The following is a 20,397-nucleotide window of genomic DNA, read 5'->3' on the forward strand; positions in this document are numbered from 1 at the left end:
GGTCACAGAATCATAGATTCATAGAATGTTAGAGCTGAAAGGGACCTTGCAGGTCATCTAGTCCAACCCCCTGCACTCTGCAGGAGCATAGCCGAAAGACAGCCCTACAACATACCCGAAAGATGGTCATCCAGCCTCTGCTTGAAAACGTCCAGCGAAGGAGCATCCGCCGTCTCCCGAGGCAGTCCCTTCCTATCTCGCCCTGACCTAGCCGCAGTGATCCATGCAATGGTCACCTCCAGACCAGACTACTGTAACTTGCTCTACACAGGGGTACCCTTGAGACTGACCCGGAAACTCCAACCGGTCCAGAATGCAACAGTGCGTATTCTTACGGGACCCCCATTGAGAGCCAATATTCAACTGGAGCTCCGCCAGCTGCACTGGCTCCAGGCCGAATACCAGATCAGGTTCAAGGTCTGCGACCAGCATATCTGTGGGACCGCCTCTCCTGGCATATCCCCCAAAGAGCATTACACTCAATCAGGGGTCATTTTGTAGAAAAAGAGGTGCAGGAGCTCATTAACATAACTCATTAGCATGACTTATTTGCATATGCCATACCCCTGACATTACTGGAAGTGTGTCAGAAGGCAACACCCACCGCTCAGGCTCCACTGGACTGTTTTGGATTGCTAGCTATTGGGGGGGGGACGTGCAGATCCGCCCTCACAGAGGAGGGAGAGCTTGTACCTGAATAAAACTTGGTCTTAAAGGTGCCACTGGACTGTTTTGGACTGGGGGGTCGGGTGGGGGGCTCTGCAGCTTACCTGGCTGCTTCCTGCTATGACTGAGGGCTGCTGAGAGCAGGGGGTGGGGCTTGTTGCATGTGCCCACCCCCTGGGCTCTTTACTGCCGGAGCTCTGCTCCTGTGCGCTCCTGCAGGAAATGACCCCTGCACTCAATGGATAACAACTTACTGGTGATCCCTGCCCTGAAAAGTATCCGGCTGTCCTCAGCCAGAGCCAGGGCCTTTTTTGGCCCTGCCCCCGGCCTGGTGGAACTGTCTGCCAAATGACATCCGGGCCCTGGGGGATCTGATGCAGTTTCTCAGGGCCTGTAAGACAGAGATGTTCCGCCAGGCCTACGGCTGAGGACAGCAACAGTCCCCATCTGGGCTGGCCCCCATCCCTTCCTTTCTTCCATCCCTTCCCGTTCTTTAGTCTCTGTTTACCATTCTGTATGATATTTATTCTCCCCTGGATAAGGGGCACCACGTCGTGCTTCCCTTTTTATGTACTAATGCACCAGTTGCCATTAGTATTGCAAGGTCTGTTTTAATAATATTAAAGTTCTGAGTATTGTTTATTGTTTATTGGCCACACCCAACAGCAGAAACTCATTAGCATATTAGGCCACACCCATGACAGCACAGCTCATTAGCATACTACGCCGTACCCCCATGTTACCAGAAGTGTGGTCATCCAGCCACACCCACCTTTTGCTTCTTATTCTGTTTACCTTGTTTGTTGTCAAAACCCAGGGCCTTTTTTTGTAGCAGGAACTCCTTTGCATGTTAGGCCACACACCCCTAATGTAGCCAATCCTAATGAGTTTCTGCTGTTGGGAGTGGCCTATTATGCTAATGAGTTCCTGCTGGGCGTGGCCAACTCAGGAGCCAGCCGGAACTCCGTTCCTGTGCGTTCCTGCCCCAAAATAGCCCTGCGTTTATTTGAATATTGTTGTCACCCACTCTGAGCCCTGTTGTACCGGGGAGGGAGGGCTAGTTAGTGGCTATCAAGATGCTTTTGGGAAGCAGATGTTCCACCACTGATTCACGGCCCCACCCCACATTGAGCCATGGCCCCTCAGCATTATTTATTTATTTATTTATTTATTCATTCATTCATTCACATTTTTACCCCGCCCTCCCGGCCGAAGCCGGCTCAGGGCGGCTTACATTTACCTGTGGCGATGTTGTTGTCATTGTTCAGTCGCACAGTTGAGTCCGACCAGGGCTCTTTTTGTAGAAAAAGCCCAGCAGGAACTCATTAGCATAATAGGCCACACCCAACCGCAGAAACTTATTACCCTATTAGGCCAAACCCCTGACAGCACAGCTCATTAGCACATTAGGCCACACCCCCATGTTACCAGAAGTGTGCTCATCCAGCCAAACCCACCTTTTGCTTCTTATTCTGTTTACCTTGTTTGTTGTCAAAACCCAGGGCCTTTTTTTGTAGCAGGAACTCCTTTGCATGTTAGGCCACACACCCCTAATGTAGCCAATCCTAATGAGTTCCCGCTGTTGGGTGTGGCCGATTATGCTAATGAGTTCCTGCTGGGCGTGGCCAACTCAGGAGCCAGCTGAAACTCCGTTCCTGTGCGTTCCTGCCCCAAAATAGCCCTGGTTTATTTGAATATTGTTGTCACCCACTCTGAGCCCTGTTGTACCGGGGAGGGAGGGCTAGTTAGTGGCTATCAAGATGCTTTTGGGAAGCAGATGTTCCACCACTGATTCACGGCCCCACCCCACATTGAGCCATGGCCCCTCAGCATTATTTATTTATTTATTTATTTATTTATTCTTATATTTATACCCCGCCCACCCTGTAAACAGGCTCTGGGCAGCTTACAGAAGACGGCAGAGTGTGCCAAATTAGCATAAAACCATAAAACATTAAAATAATATAAAATATTCTTAACATTACAACAATAGCATTAAAGTGCTCTCAGTATTAAAATAGATGGTGTGGATTTCCATTCCGGCAATTTTCTGATCTTACGGACCAGTCCTATGGTCCAGATATTAAATGGTGTAGTCCATAGTGGGCCAGTCCCGTATTCCAGATGTTCAATAGAATAGTTGGTGGTAACTGTGGCGGCGGCAGCTCCTATTTGAAAGCCTGGCAAAAGAGCTCCGTCTAGCAGGCCCTGCGGAACTGTACAAGGTCCTGCAGGGCCCTGATCTCCTCCGGGAGCTCGTTCCACCAGTAAGGAGCCACCACCAAAAACGCCCTGGCCCTGATGACGGCGAGCCTCGCATCCTTGGGGCCTGGAATAGTGAATTAATGAAACTGCCCTATACTGAATCAGACCCTTTGGTCCACCACTGTCAGTACTGTCTACTCAGACTGGCAGCAGCTCTCCATGGTCTCAGGCTGAGGTCTTTCCCATCACCTACTGCCTGGTCTTTTTCACTGGAGATGCCAGGGATTGAACCTGGGACCTTCTGCATGCGAAGCAGATCTTCAGCCACTGAGCTACAGCTGGTTCCCAGAAAATATGTGCATGTAATGCTGCCTTATACTGAATCACATCCCCTTCTTTTTAGCTGGGATCTTCTGCATGCTTGCCGCTCCTAGTCTTTTGGGTTACCGTTTCCAATGCAGAAGATTTTTGATCAGCCCTTGTCGCATGGCGTGGCAGGGGCAACAACCCCATGGGCAAGTTTGCTGGCTGTATTGCTCTTTGACCTGGCGTTCAATGTGAGTAACATGAGAGCTGTTGGAGGCTTAGAAATGGAAGGCACACAGATTCATAGGCGTAATCTTCGTGGGGGCGGCGGGGCGTCAGCCCCCGCCGAAATTTTCAGGAAGGTGCTCAGCCTCCCCCGGGAGCCACCCTTGCTCCTAGCAAAGCAATGCCTCTGGCCCATCCCCAGCCCCCCCCCCCGGGAAATTGGAAAGTCTACACCCTTGGTTAGCATCGCAGACTGCAGTGTGTCAGCCACATCCACATCAAAGCTGGGGGGGGAGGAATACCAGTGGGGTGGCAGGAGTGAAGAGACAAGCTGGTTAGAGAGTGAAGTCCTCCACAGAACAGCTGAGACATCCTTGCAGCCTCCTTGGAAACAACTGAAGTTTGCAGAGCTGGAAGTTTTAAACACTGGGGGTGGGGGGTTTTGCCGTCAAGTTGCAGCCGATTTATAGCAACCCCATAGGGTTTTCAAGGCAAGGGACATTCAGAGGTGGTTTTGCCGTTGCCTGCCTCTGCGTAGCCACCCTGGACTTTCTTGGTGGTCTCCCATCCAAGTACTAACCAGGGCCGACCCTGCTTAGCTTCCAAGCTCTGATGAGGACTAAAGATTGTCATGCTGTGCTGCAAAGCTGAATCCCATCCCTATAATGAGGATGGAGTCTGTGGAGACCTGCCTTCATTGGCCTGGCCAACCCATGCAGGAGAATGACGTAGCCGAAGCCTGGGGTGATAGGGCTGCAAGTGGAGGACACCCTTTCAGAATGTTCCCACCACCCTGCAGCTAGAAACCTAGCACCTCAGGATCAAGGTTCTCCGTCACCTCTCTCCATGATGTGCTAAGGTTCTTCTTGCAGGGAGTACCAGTTGCCCTGCCACGAATCTCAGTCATCAGGATAGCTTCATTGATCACATCGTGACGCTGCCTTAAGTGGATTCAGAGCATGATCCTCCTACACTGACCAGTGGCTGCACATCTTAATACTGGCATGTGATATATCTAGAATGAGAGGAAATTGACTTTTGGTCTCTTTTCATGCCAACAAGCAGTTGGTTTTCTTCCACACTTGGGGGGGGGGGGCTCAGCTCAGATTCACTCATCTGCCATCAATCCGTCTCCCTCGGTCAGACTTTGAGGAAAGTTCATGCGTACACCATCACACGAAAGCACCTTGTGATGAATGAGATCCTTGGTCCATCAAGGTCAGTGTTGTCTACTGTGACTGGCAGCAGCCCTCTGGGGTCTCTTTCACATCCCCTACTGCCTGATCCTTTTTAAATTGGAGGTGCCAGGAATTAAACTTGAGATCTCTGCTACCGGTTGCTCAAACGGAAAGAAAGGGGGCTGCTATTGCCTTCATTCCTCACTTTGCCGGCTTCTCAGAGCTCAGCAAGAGAAAAGCAAAAAAAAATACTGCAAAGCGTGCTAACAAAATTGTAAAAATGACTTAAGAAGTGTGTAGTGATCAGTAAGAACTTCTTCCAACATCAAAACTCATCAAGATGTGTCCTCATTGGTTCACAGATATTCCATACGGATTCATCAGTTTTCCCAAACAGGAGTTGTACTCCTTCCTAATACTCAGAGCATATTCAAAAATGCGGGCTGTTCAACCTTGATGAATCCGTATGGAATATCTGTGAACCAATGAGGACACATCTTGATGAGTTTTGATGTTGGAAGAAGTTCTTACGAAACGGAAGAGTGACTCTGGAGAATTTTGTCACATCATTTGAAACAACACAAAGCAATTTGTTGTATTATTGTAATTGTAATTCTGTATTTTTGTATTTACTGACCCCTTGAAGGAAATCACCTGAATGCATTAACCAATGATTGTGAGTAAATAGACTTCAGTTTCCCAGGCTTTCTCTCCACTGGCTTTCTTCCAGGTTCCCTCCCAGGTCAGGCTAAACAATAGTACACAAGGTAAAGGCATTAACCCTATAATGACTGGATTTAGACCTTGCAACACACACATTTCCAACATTTTTTTCCTTTCAAAGGGACCTGTGGCTACAGCAAATGCAAAGAGAGAAAGGGCAGCCTCACTTTGCATGCAGGCTAAGTGGGAAAGTAGGACAGCAAGATGAGGTCACTCAGCTCCTCCTCCGTGGTGCTGACCTTTGGCTCATCCCTACCAAAGGCACTCAGCTTATGTTTCCTGTCCCCAGCTCTCTTGGTCTGCTGCCCATGATCCCAGCCTTGACACCTGTTCTGTCCAGAAGACTGAGGTTTTCATGGTATTAGCTTACAAGTCAAAGCTGCCTTCATCAGATACAAATAGGAATGGAGGTCCCCGAGTCTCGCTTGTATCTGATGAAGGGAGCGTTGATTCTCCGAAGCTCGTACCCCCCCCAAAAAATCTTGTTGGTCTCTAAGGTGCCGCTGGACTCGAATCTAGCTCCTTTGCTTTTGATAATGCATCGAAATTGCCCAATGAACCAAGCTTGCTAAATGGTCAGCAGTGAAGACTGAAGCTTCCTGGCTGACAGAGTTCACCGTACAGTCTCGCAAATCCTTCACTCGTCACCCTACAGATGATGACATTTTTGGATAGGAAGAGGTCGAACAAAACAATGCCGTTTGGAAGCTTAAGGTGTGGAAGGACAGATGGGAATCCACGAGGGAAATGAAAGATGAAAGAGGGGGTGGTAATAACAGAGGAAAGTCACAGATGGCTTTTGAACAAAATTTGAGTCTGGTACAATCCTCCCTCTAAGCTGTGGAGTCTTGTGAGCAAAAATCCTACTTTGCGAGTGACTGGCATTAAAGTTGTGAGCGAGCAATTGGACTACTGCATCAATTAGTTTGCTCTGCAGCCATCCTTCCTGAGCTAAGACAAAAATGCGTGAGCTGGAGGCTAAAAAACCGTGAGCTAGCTCACACTAACTCAGCTTACAGGGAACACTGGTCTGGTAGCACCTTCAAGATGATATAAGCAGGGGTCATTTCATAGAAAAAGAGGTGCAGGAGCTCATTAGCATTACTCATCAGCGTAACTTATTTGCATATGCCACACCCCCTGACATCACCGGAAGTGTGTCAGAAGGCAACACCCACCGCTCAGGCTCCACTGGACGGTTTTGGATTGCTAGCTATTGGGGGGGGGACGTGCAAATCCATCCTCGCAGGAGGGAGAGCTTGTACCTGAATAAAACTTGGTCTTAAAGGTGCCACTGGACTGTTTTGGACGGGGGGGCAGGGGGGCTCTGCAGCTTACCTGGCTGCTTCTTGCTCTGACTGAGGGCTGCTGGGAGCAGGGGATGGGGCTTGTTGCATGTGCCCGCCCCCTGGGCTCTTTACTGCCGGAGCTCCGCTCCTGTGCGCTCTCGCAGGAAATGACCCCTGGGTATAAGCTTCAAGGATCTGAAGAAGTGTGCGTGCACATGGAAAGCGTATACCTTGAAGAAAACTTTGTCAGTCTTAACGGTGCTCTTGGACTCAGATTTTGTTCTGCTGCTTCAGACCAACACGGCTGCCCACCTGAATCTATCCAAATGGCTTTTGTCCACTTTTAGAAATTCTCCTTTTGAGAAATGGGTGTGGCTGATTTCTCCCCTTGTGTGTGCAACCTTCCTTCAGGAAAATGGCGAGTGGCAACCGGGGACGGGGGCTTTTCTGCAGTGGCACCACAGCTCTCCTCTGAGCCATCTGGTTGGCACCAGGTCTTTTAAGTTTTAGGTGCCCAGTGAAAACCTTTGTATTGGCCCAGGAATTTTGCTGATTATGTCCCCTTCTTCCTTCTGTGTCCCTGGTGTTTAGAACATTTTAATGATTACTTGGCAGAGTGCAGCGGGGAAAACTGTCCCACAAGGCTGAGGACCCCAAACATAATAGTTTATTTTGGGTTACTGGACAAACGGAGGATCCATCTGCCCCAACTTTCACCTGCCAGGAACTGGTTCACAGAGTCAGATAGAAAACTGATTTCCCTAAATAATGATTCAGCCTTTGTGGCTACTAATGAATTACTCATTACTAAATATTACATACTAAACTATATAAATCATTTATTACCATATTGGCCCATGTACTAAACATACACAATGTTTTTTTGGATCGGGGAGGGGGAATGGCCCCAAGACTATACGTTGGCCTGGAGCACCTCTCTGCAGTCCCGTTGACTAGTGCTAACCTGTTTTAATTGCTGTTTGCTTTCTTGATGCTGCTAAATCATCTTTACTTTGATGGACTAGGGTTGCCATCCCCCCCAATGGGGGTGGGGTCTCCCTGATTTTGGGGGGCCCAATTTGCTGCCAGCCAGCTGGCCAGTGGGGGGAGCCCTGCCCCTGAAGAGCCCTGCCATGCCTGTCGTGCCCAGTGCAATGACGTCACTGCACCGGGCACGTCACACGGGGGACGCTCTAGCATTTGGCTAAAAACTCTATGGTGACCATAGAGTCTATGTTCTAAACACCAGGGACACAGAAGGAAGAAGGGAACATATGGTGAGCATAGAGTTTTTAGCCGAATGCTAGAGCGTCCCCTTCATGACGTGCCAAGCGCGATGACGTCACTTCCGGAACGCCAGAACACCCAGGAGAGCAGAACGCTCCCGCCAGCAGAAGGTAATGACCTGGCAACCCTATGACAGACCCACCAATAGCCAAATTGAATCACTTTAACATGCATTTATATGCTATCGTTACTGATAATCTGGAGATCTTCCCAGCTTTCCTATGCCATTTCACTCAATTCCCTTCTGCCTTTTCCCACATGGCTCTTGGGGTGTGTGTCAAGGAACCCTCCTCCTCTCTGTTGCATGCAGAAGTGCAGAAAAACTGGCAGGATCCAACCCAATCTGTCTGCTATTTTTTATCGGTTGTCATGTACTATTGTCTATTTGACTCTCTTGCTTACTCATAAGTCTCTCTTACTTTTGCCCAGCAAGTACGGTTTTACTGGAAGATGAAACGGCGACAGGAGACAGTGACGGCTCAGGACCACCTACTCCAGTAAGTGTCCTTCTGGGATGATTTATGAATGACATTTCTCTGACATGCATCACAGGATGTGTGAGAGGAGTTTATGGGATGACATGGGCTTCTCTGTATGAAACCAGCCTAAACCAGGTGGTAGGAAGAAGAAGCTAGGTTCATCATTGTCCACTTTCTGCCTTTCCCAGTTATTGCATGTCGTACAGTTTTTGCATGCAGTTGATAAAGTTTTTCATTTCTATATCTGGTATGTGTATAATATATAATGCTCGTTTATTGACACACAGTGGAAAGTGTGTACATTTTATGGGAATACCGGGGGGGCGGGGTCAGAAAGCGACAGCAAATATCCAGTTCACTCACAGGGAAAGCAGAATCAAAGGAGGGGTTTTCACATTAAACTGCGTGAACACCCTGTTCTGCAGAGAAGACCCAGCAAACATGAGAAATGTTCAATCATCTCCCACCCAAATGTGGCGCATACTTCAAACCATGCACCACTTTTCTTTGTTATCAGAACTTCTCTGCTACCCATTCTGGTAAGACTTTTGTTTCCATACCCATGGGATTTCTGTGGACGAATGAGGACATGGCTTTGCTTTAGGCGGAGTTCGTTAAAAAGGAAATAGGCCTTACCTTTATTTCTCTGTTTGTTCCTATTTTGTTTCCATATTAATGGGATTTCTGCGAATGAATGAGGACATGGTTTTGCTTTAGGCGGAGTTTGTTAAAAAGGAAATGGGCCTTACCTTTATTTCTCTGTTTGTTCCTCCTATCTGTGCAACCCCTCCACATCTGTAGTTGCCTACAAAACTACAGGACACATCAGACACTGTCGCCTTTGAAGAACTGATGACCACAGAAAGTGCTGTGTCACCTAGTGAAGATAGCGATAACTCAACAAAGCCAGAAGTCCCTGAAAGTTCTGAAGGTACAAGGGGGAGAGTCTGTTTTCCTTTTATTCTACCTGCCATTCTGTTCACCCATCACATTTCTATACTTCCTCCAAGGCGCATGGGGTGAGGTGTGCTTCCATTCCCAGATGGGGTGACCCCGTTCCCTGCCCCACAATAACACCATAAAATAATTGAGACTGAGACAGAAAAACAGGCCAAGTCTCCCCTGTCTTGTACTTAGCCACACTAATCTGTGCTGCAGTAACCTCGAGACTTGACTACTGAAACACACTCCACATGGGGCATTTGTTGTTGTTCAGTCGTACAGTCGAGTCCGACTCTTCGCGACCCCATGGACCAGCTCCCACCAGGCCCTCCTGTCTTCCGCCGTCCTCTGAAGTTGGCTCAATTTCATGTTCGTTGCATCGATGACACTGCGCTCGGCCTTCCTTATAGTCCAACTCTCGCAGCCATACATGACTACTGGGAATACCATTGCTTTGACCATGCGGACTTTTGTTGGCAGGATGATGTCTCTACTTTTTATCATGCTGTTTAGGTATCCCTTGAAGTAAACATGGAAGCATCAACACAGTAGCTAGACTACTGGCCAGGGGTGAAGTGTCCTGAAATATCACACAATGTTTTAAGATCGCAACCTTGGTAGCCAATGTGCTTCCATGATTGAGTCAAGTTATTCACATCTTGGGACCTTCAGATCTGCAGGAACCACTCCCACTCATATGTTCCCACAAGGCAGCTCTGATCATCAGACCCAGGACTATCAGAGCTAGCAGGGTGTAGTGGTTAAGAGCAGCATTCCCTAATCTGGAGAACAGGATTTGATTCTCCACTCCTCCACATGAAGCCTGCTGGGTGACCTTCGGCCAGTCCCAGTTCTCTCAGAACTCTCTAAACCCCAACTACCTCACAATGCGCCTGTTATGGGGAGAGAAAGGGAAGGCAATTGTAAGCCGCTTTGAAACTCCTTAAGCCAGAGAGGAAAGTGGGATATAAAAACCGACTCTTCTTCTTCATCATCAGTAGTTTCACCACTTAGGTCACTAAGAACCCGTCATGAACCCAAGATCATGGTTTCTTGCAGGGGTCATTTTGTAGAAAAAGAGGTGCAGGAGCTCATTAGCATAGCTTATTAGCGTAACTTATTTGCATATGCCACACCCCCTGACATCACCGGAAGTGTGTCAGAAGGCAACACCCACCGCTCAGGCTCTACTGGACTGTTTTGGATTGCTAGCTATGGGGGAGGGACGTGCAGATCTGCCCTCACAGAGGAGGGAGAGCTTGTACCTGAATAAAACTTAGTCTTAAAGGTGCCACTGGACTGTTTTGGACCAGGGGGTTGGGGGGAGCTCTGCAACTTACCTGGCTGCTTCTTGCTCTGACTGAGGGCTGCTGGGAGCAGGGGGTGGGACTTGTTGCATGTGCCCGGCCCCTGGGCTCTTTACTGCCAGAGCTCCGCTCCTATGCGCTCCTGCAGGAAATGACCCCTGGTTTCTTGGACTCTGCCCCTGTTCTGAAGAACAGGCTTCCAAGGACACGAGGAATGCTCCAGTCTTAGAGGCTCTGAGCTTCTCCTAGACGTGGAGGGGCTGTAGTTTGCCTGCCTTTACTCACATTTCCTGGGTTGTATTTGTTTTCCAAATCGACCCAATGAGCCTATGCGTATCTTAAATAAATAAATGTAACTCAGGGTCACCAAGGAGCCACATGGCCCAAACAGAGACTTGAACCCTGGTCTCCCAACTCAAAATTCAACAGCCCTGTGTACCAAACTGGTCCACGATGCTCAGCCTTTCGTTCGGACATATAATCTTGATCTCGGTTACTGGCAGATCGCAAATTGCCACTCGCAGAGCTAATACGATGACGACGTATCGGTTGACATCCCAAATTAGCCTCCCAGCCAAAGAGGCATCCCGTAAAGTCTTCACTGGCCTCATTGGTGCTTCCCTGATTCCGTCCCGACCCAGCCAGTTCAGGCCAAAGGAACCAATGAGAGCGAGGCGCTTGTCTGAAATGACTCCAGAGGGATGGTACCGAGTGATTAAGTGGCTTTCTTAGGTTACCGTAATCCTTATTTGACCCTCTAGGCATGCTAATGAGCTTCTGCTCTCTCGTGTAACCAGAGGAGGGTGGCATCACGTCCTCTTTCCTGATGAAGCAGAGGTCCTCTCCGCAGTCCCTGGGAAACCGCCACGTCGAGGTCGCTTCCTGCCGAGTCACTGCTGACTAATTACCGCCATGAGACAGCACAGCTTGCAAGTGCAATGGCTACCACGGCAGCCATAAGAACACTACCACAACCACGGGGGGGGGGTGTCTCAAAATGTCCCCAGTGATGGTTGCCATCCTCACGGTGGAGCCTGGACATCTCCTGTTATTGTCACTCCAGGAAATAGAGATCAGTTCCGACAGAGGAGTTGGCTGCTTTGGAGGGTGGACTCTATGGCATTGTACCCAGGGCCGGCTCACTCACTAGGTGAACTAGGCGATCGCCTAGAGTGGGCCAGCCCTTAGGGGCGCCAAACTGCACCTGGCCCACTATTGCACCTATTTATATTTTTCATTCTTCCTAAAATGGATTTATTTTTTAAAATTGGTGGGCACACGAGGGGGGGGGGCGCCAGAAAGGATCCTCACCTAGGGTACAAAATAAGCTAGGGCCGGCCCTGATTGTACCCAGCTGAGGTCCCTCGCCTCCCCAAACCTCACCCTCTCCAGGCACCATCCCCAAGATCTCTGGGTATTTCCCAACTTGGAACTGGCAACCCTACCCGCCTCCGGGTCTTGAATAAGGACCTTGGTCTCTTCTTTCACTATAGTTACTAATGCCTCAGCATGACCCAACTTCTACAGATGTACTTTCATGGGGTCTCTGTACTGCCCTACTGAATTTGCTTCACAAGTCTCACACTGCATTTTCCATAATTAGGCTTTCTATCAATCCTGCCTCGCACGTCTATCAGCAGTTGGCAATGATTCTGACCCAGTCTGAATGGGCAGATTATTCCTTACTTGGTCCTGTATGCTGGCCGCTCCTTGTAACTTCTCACTGCTACCCAACCTTTTTCTGTAGCTTGGTAATATATACCTTCGGTGGCTTTCAAAGGATACTATGGTACTATAGCCCCACTGAGGTCTCAGGGAGAGCGTTATGACTCACAAAAACTTATGTCGGAATGAATTTTGTTCACCTTGGAGGTGCAACTGAGCTCCTGTTTAATTTTGCTGCACTACTGAATTGTTACACTGCAGCTTACCTAGATAACGCCCAAGATGATGTTTGGTGTGGTGGTTAAGTGCACGGACTCTAATCTGGGAGAACCGGGTTTGATTCCCCACTCCTCCACTTGCACCTGGCTGGATGACCTTGGGCAAGCCATAGTTCTGCACAGCTGTTCTTGAAAAAGGGCAGTTTCTGTCAAAGCTCTCTCAGCCCCACCTACCTCACAGGGTGTCTGTTGTGGGGAGGGGAAGGGAAAGGAGTTTATAAGCTGCTCTGAGACTCCTTCGGGTAGTGAAGGGCGGGGTATAAATCCAATCTCCTCCTCAGCCCCACCTACCTCCCAGGGTGTCTGTTGTGGGGAGGGGAAGGAGTTTGTAAGCCGCTCTGAGACTCCTTTGGGTAGTGAAGGGTGGGGTATACATCCAATTTCTTCTTCTTCTTTTTCTTCAGTCCATCCTATCTGAGGCCTGAACCGCACCTCACATTTTAGGCATGACCACCTTGGCGGCTTGCAGCCATCTATAATAACCGTGTGCCGTCAAGTTGCAGCCAACTCACAAAGACCCCAGGTGTTTCCAAACCAGAGGTGGTTTGCCATTGCCCGGCTCTGCATAGCAACCCTGGACCAATGCTCATGCTATCTGCCCCGCCTTACACATACAGACATGCACACCCTCTCGTACACAAATTCACCCCTTTTCTGCAGTCGGTGAGTCAAGATTATAGGGAGCCAGAGAACTGCTACTGCAGTGCCTCCGGGGTGGGAGGGGGGCCCCAAGTGGTCCCTGAGGCCTCTGTGACATGGCAGGGGCTTCAGTGGTGACCTCTGATATCTTGGTGGAGAGGTGCCCGCGGAACCAGGACATGACTCTCTAGTTTCAGCATGACTTTCTTGCTTGGCATCCTGTCAGGTCCAACTGACCTTGGGGTTCGCTTCAGTAGGTACGTTTGTAGCTAGCCAGCAGACAGGAAACTCTCAGCACACAGCAAATATCTTTAAAAGGCTTATTTCATTGAATTGAATAAAAACATTCAAACACTCAGGATGTATGCAGTGCAGAAATCATCCAACCTATCAGCAGTTGGCAGTAAAACATTTGAATGCGAAGGTACGTTGGCAATTCTAAAAAGGGAAGCTACAGCTTCTTCTATGACAAGTCCTCATAGACAGTTCAGTAGCGAATCACCATAGAACAGAACCCAGTTCCATCTCCGGAGGCAGCTTATCAACTGATGTCCAAGGATATTCTGGTGCAGTGTTCCCTCTAAGCTGAGTTAGTGCGAGCCAGCGCACAGTTTTTTAGCCTCTGGCTCACACATTTTTGTCTTCGCTCAGGAAGGAGGTCTCCAGAGCAAACTGATGGATGCAGTAGCCAAATCTCTCGCTCACAACTTTCATGCCAGTAGCTCACAAAGTAGAATGTTTGCTCACAAGACTCCACAGCTTAGAGGGAACATTGCTCTGGTGCCTCCTGAAAGGTTAATCAGCATCTAACGACCTGGGCTACTGCCACTCCCTTGAGATAACCAAGCCTTGCAGCTGCCGGCAATTACCCCCACCCAGGGGTCATTTCCTGCAGGAGCGCACATCCCCCCCCTCCAATAGCTAGCAATCCAAAACAGACCAGTGGAGCGGTGGGTGTTGCCTTCTGACACACTTCCGGTGATGTCAGGGGGTATGGCATATGCAAATAGGTTATGCTAATGAGTTATTCTAATGAGCTCCTGCACCTCTTTTTTTACAAAATGACCCCTGCCCCCACCAGGCTACCTTCCTCCTCCAAGGATGGATCCTGTCAAACTCATGGCCCCCTTCCAATCATCGGGGCTCAGCAAATTATAGGCTCGTTCAGCCCTCATCCCTTACACATCCCTCCCATAAAGAAAGCGATTGTCTCTGGAGGCCAGGGACTGGCAGGCAACAAAACAGGTAGCTGGGAGGCAGGGCTGCCAACTTTCGGTTGGGATATGCCTGGAGATTTAGGGACTGGAGCCTGGGGTGGGGAGGTTGGGGGGGGAGAGCTCAGCAGGGCACAATGTCGTAGAGTCCACCCTCCAAAGTAGCCATTTTCTCCAAGGGAACTGAGCTCTATTGTCTGGGAATCAGTTGTTGCAGCAGGAGATTTTCGGGTTGCAAACCTCCAGGTGGCACCTGGAGATCTCCCGCTATTACAGTTGATCGCCAGGTGACCAAGATCAGCTTCCCCTGGAGAAAAATGGCTGCTTTGGAGGGTGGACTCTACGGCATCATACCCTGCTGAAGTCCCTCCCTTCCCCCAAACCTCGTCTTCCCCAGGCTCCACCCTCAAACTCTCCAAGTATTTCCCAACTCAGAGTTGGCAACCCTAGGAGATCTCCAGGCCCCACCTGGAGGCTGGCAACCCTACTGGGAACTGTGTATGTACATAATAAGAACTTCAGAAGAACCCTGCTGTATCAGGCCAATGGTCCATCTAGTCCAGCATCCCATCTCAGTGGCCAACCAGTTCCTCTGGAGAGCCAACAACAGGGCACAGAGGCCGAGGCCAAGGCCTTCCCCTGATGTTTCCTCCTGGCTCTGAGACTCAGAGGTTTAGTGCCTCGGAATGTGGAGGTTCCCCTTAGTCACAATGGCTAGCAGCCATTGATAGACTTATCATAAGAATATAATCTGGATCAGATCATAAAAACATAATCTGGATGAGAACATAATCTGGATCAGTCCAGCATCCTGTCTCACACAATGGCCAACCAGTTCTTCTGGAGGACCAACGACAGGGCACAGAGGCCGAGGTCTTTCCCTGATGTTGCCTCCTGGCTCTGGGATTCAGAGGTTGACTGCCCCTGAATGTGGAGGTTCCCCTCAGTCACCATGGCTAGGAGCCACTGATAGATCAAATGATGTCAAATGATTATCCTATTTTACTACTGTCATATATTCCCGAAGCCAAGTTGGCCACTGTGTAAGGGGCAGCTGACCGTATGGCATTATGGCCGGCTGAGGTCCCGTTCATCCTCAGACCCATCCTGCAGATCTTCAGGAATTTCCCTACCCAGAGTGGGGGAACCTTGCAGAACACAGTATCTTGGGACATAAAGCAGCAGGAAGTTCCGCTTTAAAAATCACCTCTGCCTCCCCTTTCAGAGCAGATCCATCTTTAAAGAAAAGGGTCTATAATTGCCACACCGAGCGTGACCCAGATACCGTAATGGCTGTCTCCGGTGATCCTGCATGTACATGTTCCTGACGCATGCCTGCTATATCCCAAGCTTTCGGGGTCTTTATAGGATATGGGCCAGGGAGATTAATCCCGGCCTGATCCAAACGCAGGTGAAATCCAGTCCAAGTTAAAAGTCAGCATCAGGAACACCAGGCGAGGAGGCCGGCTGGCCTCCAGAAAGTGGTGAGGTCAGGCACTTGTTAAGGCCCACCGAAGCTGCCTGGCAAAGAGGCTGCTGACCAGACCGTTCTCGTTTTGCGTGGGGCACCCGAGAAGGTCAGAGGCAGCCTGAAAGAATTCTCGCCTCTTGCAAGCTCGGAGGACAGGCAAGGTGTCTCGCCGACTTTGCAAGGCAAACGGGAACCCAGTCCCCGAAAGAACAGCAACCAAAGTGCTGGACGCAGTGGAAAGAACTCCCCGTGAAACAGAAAGTTAAGCTTCTACCGTTAAAAAGCAAACAGTAAGAACAACAAAAGGTTCTCTGCAGCAGAACTGGTAGCCTCAGCTTCCTGCTTCTATTTGTTGGGGCAGTCAGATAGAGGAAGCCCAGCTAACCCCCGGCGGTGTCTCATTCCAGTGAAGGTCAGCCCAGAAAGGAAGCTCACCTTTGTTCAGCGAGTCCTTGAATGGGTGATCTCCACAGAGCTGCCAAACTCCAGGTGGTGGAAGTCCAAACAAAACCTCCGTGACAAAAATAACAAAGAGTCAATACATATGTATGCAAAATTTACTAGAATAATTGTAATACAATGAATTAGTTGGTTTCATTGTGAAGACCTTGGGTTCTGATATCAGAGAGTCAGGGCTATTTTTGGGCAGGAACGCACAGGAACGGAGTTCCGGCTGGCTCCCGAGTTGGCCACGCCCAGCAGGAACTCATTAGCATAATAGGCCACACCCAACAGCAGAAACTCATTAGGATTGGCTACATTAGGGGGTGTGGCCTAACATGCAAAGGAGTTCCTGCTACAAAAAAAGCCCTGAGTTTTGACAACAAAGTAAACAGAATAAGAAGCAAAAGGTGGGTGTGGCTGGATGAGCACACTTCTGGTAACATGGGGGTGTGGCCAAATAGGCTAATGAGCGATGTTGTCAGGAGTGTGGCCTAATATGCTAATGAGTTTCTGCTGTTGGGTGTGGCCTATTATGCTAATGAGTTCCTGCTAGGCTTTGTCTACAAAAAAAGCCCTGCAGAGAGTCAACATGGGATGTTTATTTCAAGAGTTGATAAGTGGAAATTGATCAGAACTACAGACTCAGATTAAGGAATCCTGGCGAAACGGATGTTTTTATTGCGCAAAATCCATTGCTTGGGAGCGATAAAAGAAGAGAGTTTCCCACAGCATTATTTTTATAGTAAACAATTGCGCATATATATTTATTGACTCTTCATTATTTTTGTCACGGATGTTTTGTTTGGGCTCCCATCTCCTCCCGTGGTCTCTCACTTTTGGCTTCGACCTTAATCTCCCGGTGGTGGCTGCAGATCTCCTGGGATTACAACTGATCTCCAGGAGACAGAGATCACTTCAACTGGAGAAAATGGATGCTTTGGAAGGTGGACTCTATGGCATTAGACCCCACCCTCCTCAGACTCCACCCTCAAAATCTACAGGTATTTCCCAACCCGGAGCTGGCCACCCTAGTGATCTGAAATGGCAAGTCATCCAGGGAATTATGGTTGCCAACCTCCTGGTGGGACCTGGAGATCTCCTGGAATTACAACCCATCTCCACACGCCAGAGTTCAGTTCCCCTGGAGGAAATCACTGCTTTGGAGAGTTGACTTCATGGCAGTACGTAGCCTCTCCCACTTCCTCCTGGGGAATGGTGCAAGGAGGAAACGGTTCGCCTCCACCCCATCCTGACCCAGCACCATGGCCCCGATTCAAACCGCGTGGCTGCTTCAGGAGACGTTGTAAGATTTTCTCCCAACACCTAGCCGTCGATCTCCTCCGTGTTGCCTAGCTCTGTTGTTCTCAATGTACCACCATAGCAACCACTCAACTTGGCTGCCTTCTGGCTCTCTTTAGATGGTCTGGAAACAGCGACGCTGGTTGGGATCATCGTTGGGATCGTCGTCGCAATCGGTGTGGTCACCGGGATCATCATCACAGTCGCAAAGAAAATGTCGGGCAGGTACTCGTAAGTACGACCCAAGGCAGCTGTCACACCGACCAGGAGACAGGCCTGAGGTGGACCGGCTGCAGGTTTTTATGTGACTTAGGGCACAGGGTTCAGGGGTCCCTCCATCCCTGATCCCTTCTCTCTAGGGTTCCCAACTTACTGGTGGAACCTGAAGATCTCCTGTTGACCGACTTTCAGGTTACAGAGATCAGTTCTCCTGGAGGGAGGATTCTATGGGATTATATCATGCTTCCTTCCTTCCACAATCACCACCGTCCACAGGCTCCACCCCCAAATCTCAGGTTGTTTCCCAAACTGGATTTGGCATCCCCGCTTCTCCCCCATTTATTGGGCAATTGTTCCACCAGTTGTAACTCTGGAGGGGTGGACTTACCAGCAGAAAAGGGCAGAGGCCTCGTTGCCAGCGTCGCACAGGAAATGACGCCATCACGCCACTGACGCTCTGTATTTGGACGAAGACTCTATGCTAAAATCAGCTTCTACTACAGGGTTTTTGCCCAAATGCTGGATTGTCACCCGGAAGTCACTGACGTGATGATGTCATTTCCTGTGCAACACAGGCAATGTGGTCTAGTTTTCTTCTTTCTACTGGTAACTCCCCCTGCCAGCCAGCTGATTGACAGATGGGGGGGCAGGGACCCCCACCTCCACTGGGGGTCTGGCAACCCTAATTCCCCCCCTGCTCTCAATGTATCACTGTTTTCCCCATCTGTAGCTCTATTTGCCCCCACCTCCACAGCAACCCTGTTTTACCAACTGTAGTTCTGTTCTCCCCACTACTTTCCGCATTGCCCCTTTACCACTCGTAACCCCAATGCTGCAGGGAGCTGAGGCTGGTTTTCTCACACTTCTTTAACCTTCTGTAGACAGCCTATTTCAAGTAAAGTGAAGCAGATTTCATCCAACCAACTCCTCCTCCATCTCTTTCCCCAGGCCCTAAAGATCGACAAAGAACAAAATAAAATCAGAAGATCGCTTTCCCCTTTCTGAGCATCTCTCCTCATGTATAGACCATGGAAGATGACCCGTGGAAACAGTGGATGTGGACTTGCTGGCCCACGGAGATCCGACACAATTTCCTGGAGGGATGCTTTGCTTGCCAAAAAATGAAAAGTTGCTCACCTAAAATAGCTATAAAGGGAATGGGAAAGTTTGCAAAGTTAGGAACTTTAAAAAAAAAAAAATGGGAGGAAATTATTTCTACCGTGCCATTGGTAGGTGATCCAAATAGCTTGCCAGGGACAGTTTATGGAATTCCCGGAGTAGAATGACTTCCCATCCTGTATCATTCTGTGTGGGTTTTTTTAAAAAAATATGGTTTGGATCCGGCCAGCTGTTTCCCTCACTCCTTACTGTAGTCCCCATCCCCATGCAAGTCCCATGATAGTATAGCAGTATTCCCGGGGTTTCAAGGGGGTCCCATCTTCCCATAGAAAAGCTGGCTGGATCCAGCCCTATGGATATCTTGTGATATAATACAGATCCTTGCTGCTCATCTGGGAGGGTGCAAGGGGAGTTTAAAACAGCTGTGTATATCCTGAACTTAGGAAACTTTGAATGTCTGAAGCTGAGATTCTACAAGACAAATAAATGATGCAAAAATGCTTGGTGGTTGATGAATACTGGGTTCAAGATGCCTTGCAGTGAACAGCTCTACTTTATTAAGTGATTCCAGGAACAAGACTGAAGACTCCAGGGCAACTGCCCTGTTTAAGTAGCATGTAAAAACCACACTCGAACACACCACACTCCCAACGATAGGCTATTTGCATAACATTGTCTCATCACTGGTTACCTGAGCCAGGGCTCTTTTTGTAGAAAAAGCCCAGCAGGAACTCATTAGCATAATAGGCCACACCCAACACCAGAAACTCATTAGTATATTAGGCCACACCCCTGCTAGCACAGCTCATTAGCACATTAGGCCTCACCCCCACGTTACCAGAAGTGTGGTCATCCAGCCACACCCACTTTTTGCTTCTTATTCTGTTTACCTTGTTTGTTGTCAAAAGCCAGGGCTTTTTTTGTAGCAGGAACTCCTTTGCATGTTAGGTCACACACCCCTAATGTAGCCAATCCTAATGAGTTTCTGCTGTTGGGTGTGGCCTATTATGCTAATGAGTTCCTGCTGGGCGTGGCCAACTCGGGAGCCAGCCAGAACTCCGTTCCTGTGTGTTCCTGCCCCAAAATAGCCCTGGTTACCTCTATTTGCATAACACTGCCTTCTCATTGGTTACCTAGAATCCTGGTGGTCTATTGTTCCAGAGCTTCAAGCTCAGCCCGTCTGTTATGGACAGACCTGGGAGATTCCAGCCCAATACATAACAGCGGTACATAATTTGTTCTGCTTTTAAGATTGTTTTTTTCAAAGAATATCAAGGTGTTTGGAGAAATATTGGGGGTGGGGATGGGAGACAATGGAAATTGGACTTCCTTCAGCATCTTCCAGGGTTTATATATGGAGGAGCGGGTTTCCCCAGCACCACTATTTCCTTATTCCAAGCAAATGTTCTGACTACTCATCACTCCTTTTGGCTCCCAGTTAG

The 20,397-nt window shown here is 49.1% G+C and overlaps 1 protein-coding gene across 2 annotated transcripts in view; it reads left to right on the top strand.

Annotated features, from left to right (window-relative positions):
* The window catches only part of PDPN (podoplanin), a 25,213-nt gene extending 6,192 nt beyond the window's left edge, over positions 1–19,021 (top strand). Inside the window, exons 2-5 of one of the 2 annotated variants that reach the window (XM_015406331.1) lie at positions 8,309–8,376; positions 9,160–9,289; positions 17,737–17,848; positions 18,785–19,021. In XM_015406331.1, the coding sequence (XP_015261817.1) occupies positions 8,309–8,376; positions 9,160–9,289; positions 17,737–17,848; positions 18,785–18,791 (317 nt within the window). In that variant the 3' untranslated portion in view covers positions 18,792–19,021. The remainder of the gene's footprint in view (positions 1–8,308; positions 8,377–9,159; positions 9,290–17,736; positions 17,849–18,784) is intronic. The other variant, XM_015406333.1, reaches the window with a different exon arrangement.
* The last annotated feature ends 1,376 nt before the right edge of the window (positions 19,022–20,397 follow it).

This window comes from Gekko japonicus, unplaced genomic scaffold (assembly GCF_001447785.1).
Source record: "Gekko japonicus isolate JY-2015 unplaced genomic scaffold, Gekko_japonicus_V1.1 scaffold2114, whole genome shotgun sequence".
NCBI lineage: Eukaryota > Metazoa > Chordata > Lepidosauria > Squamata > Gekkonidae > Gekko > Gekko japonicus.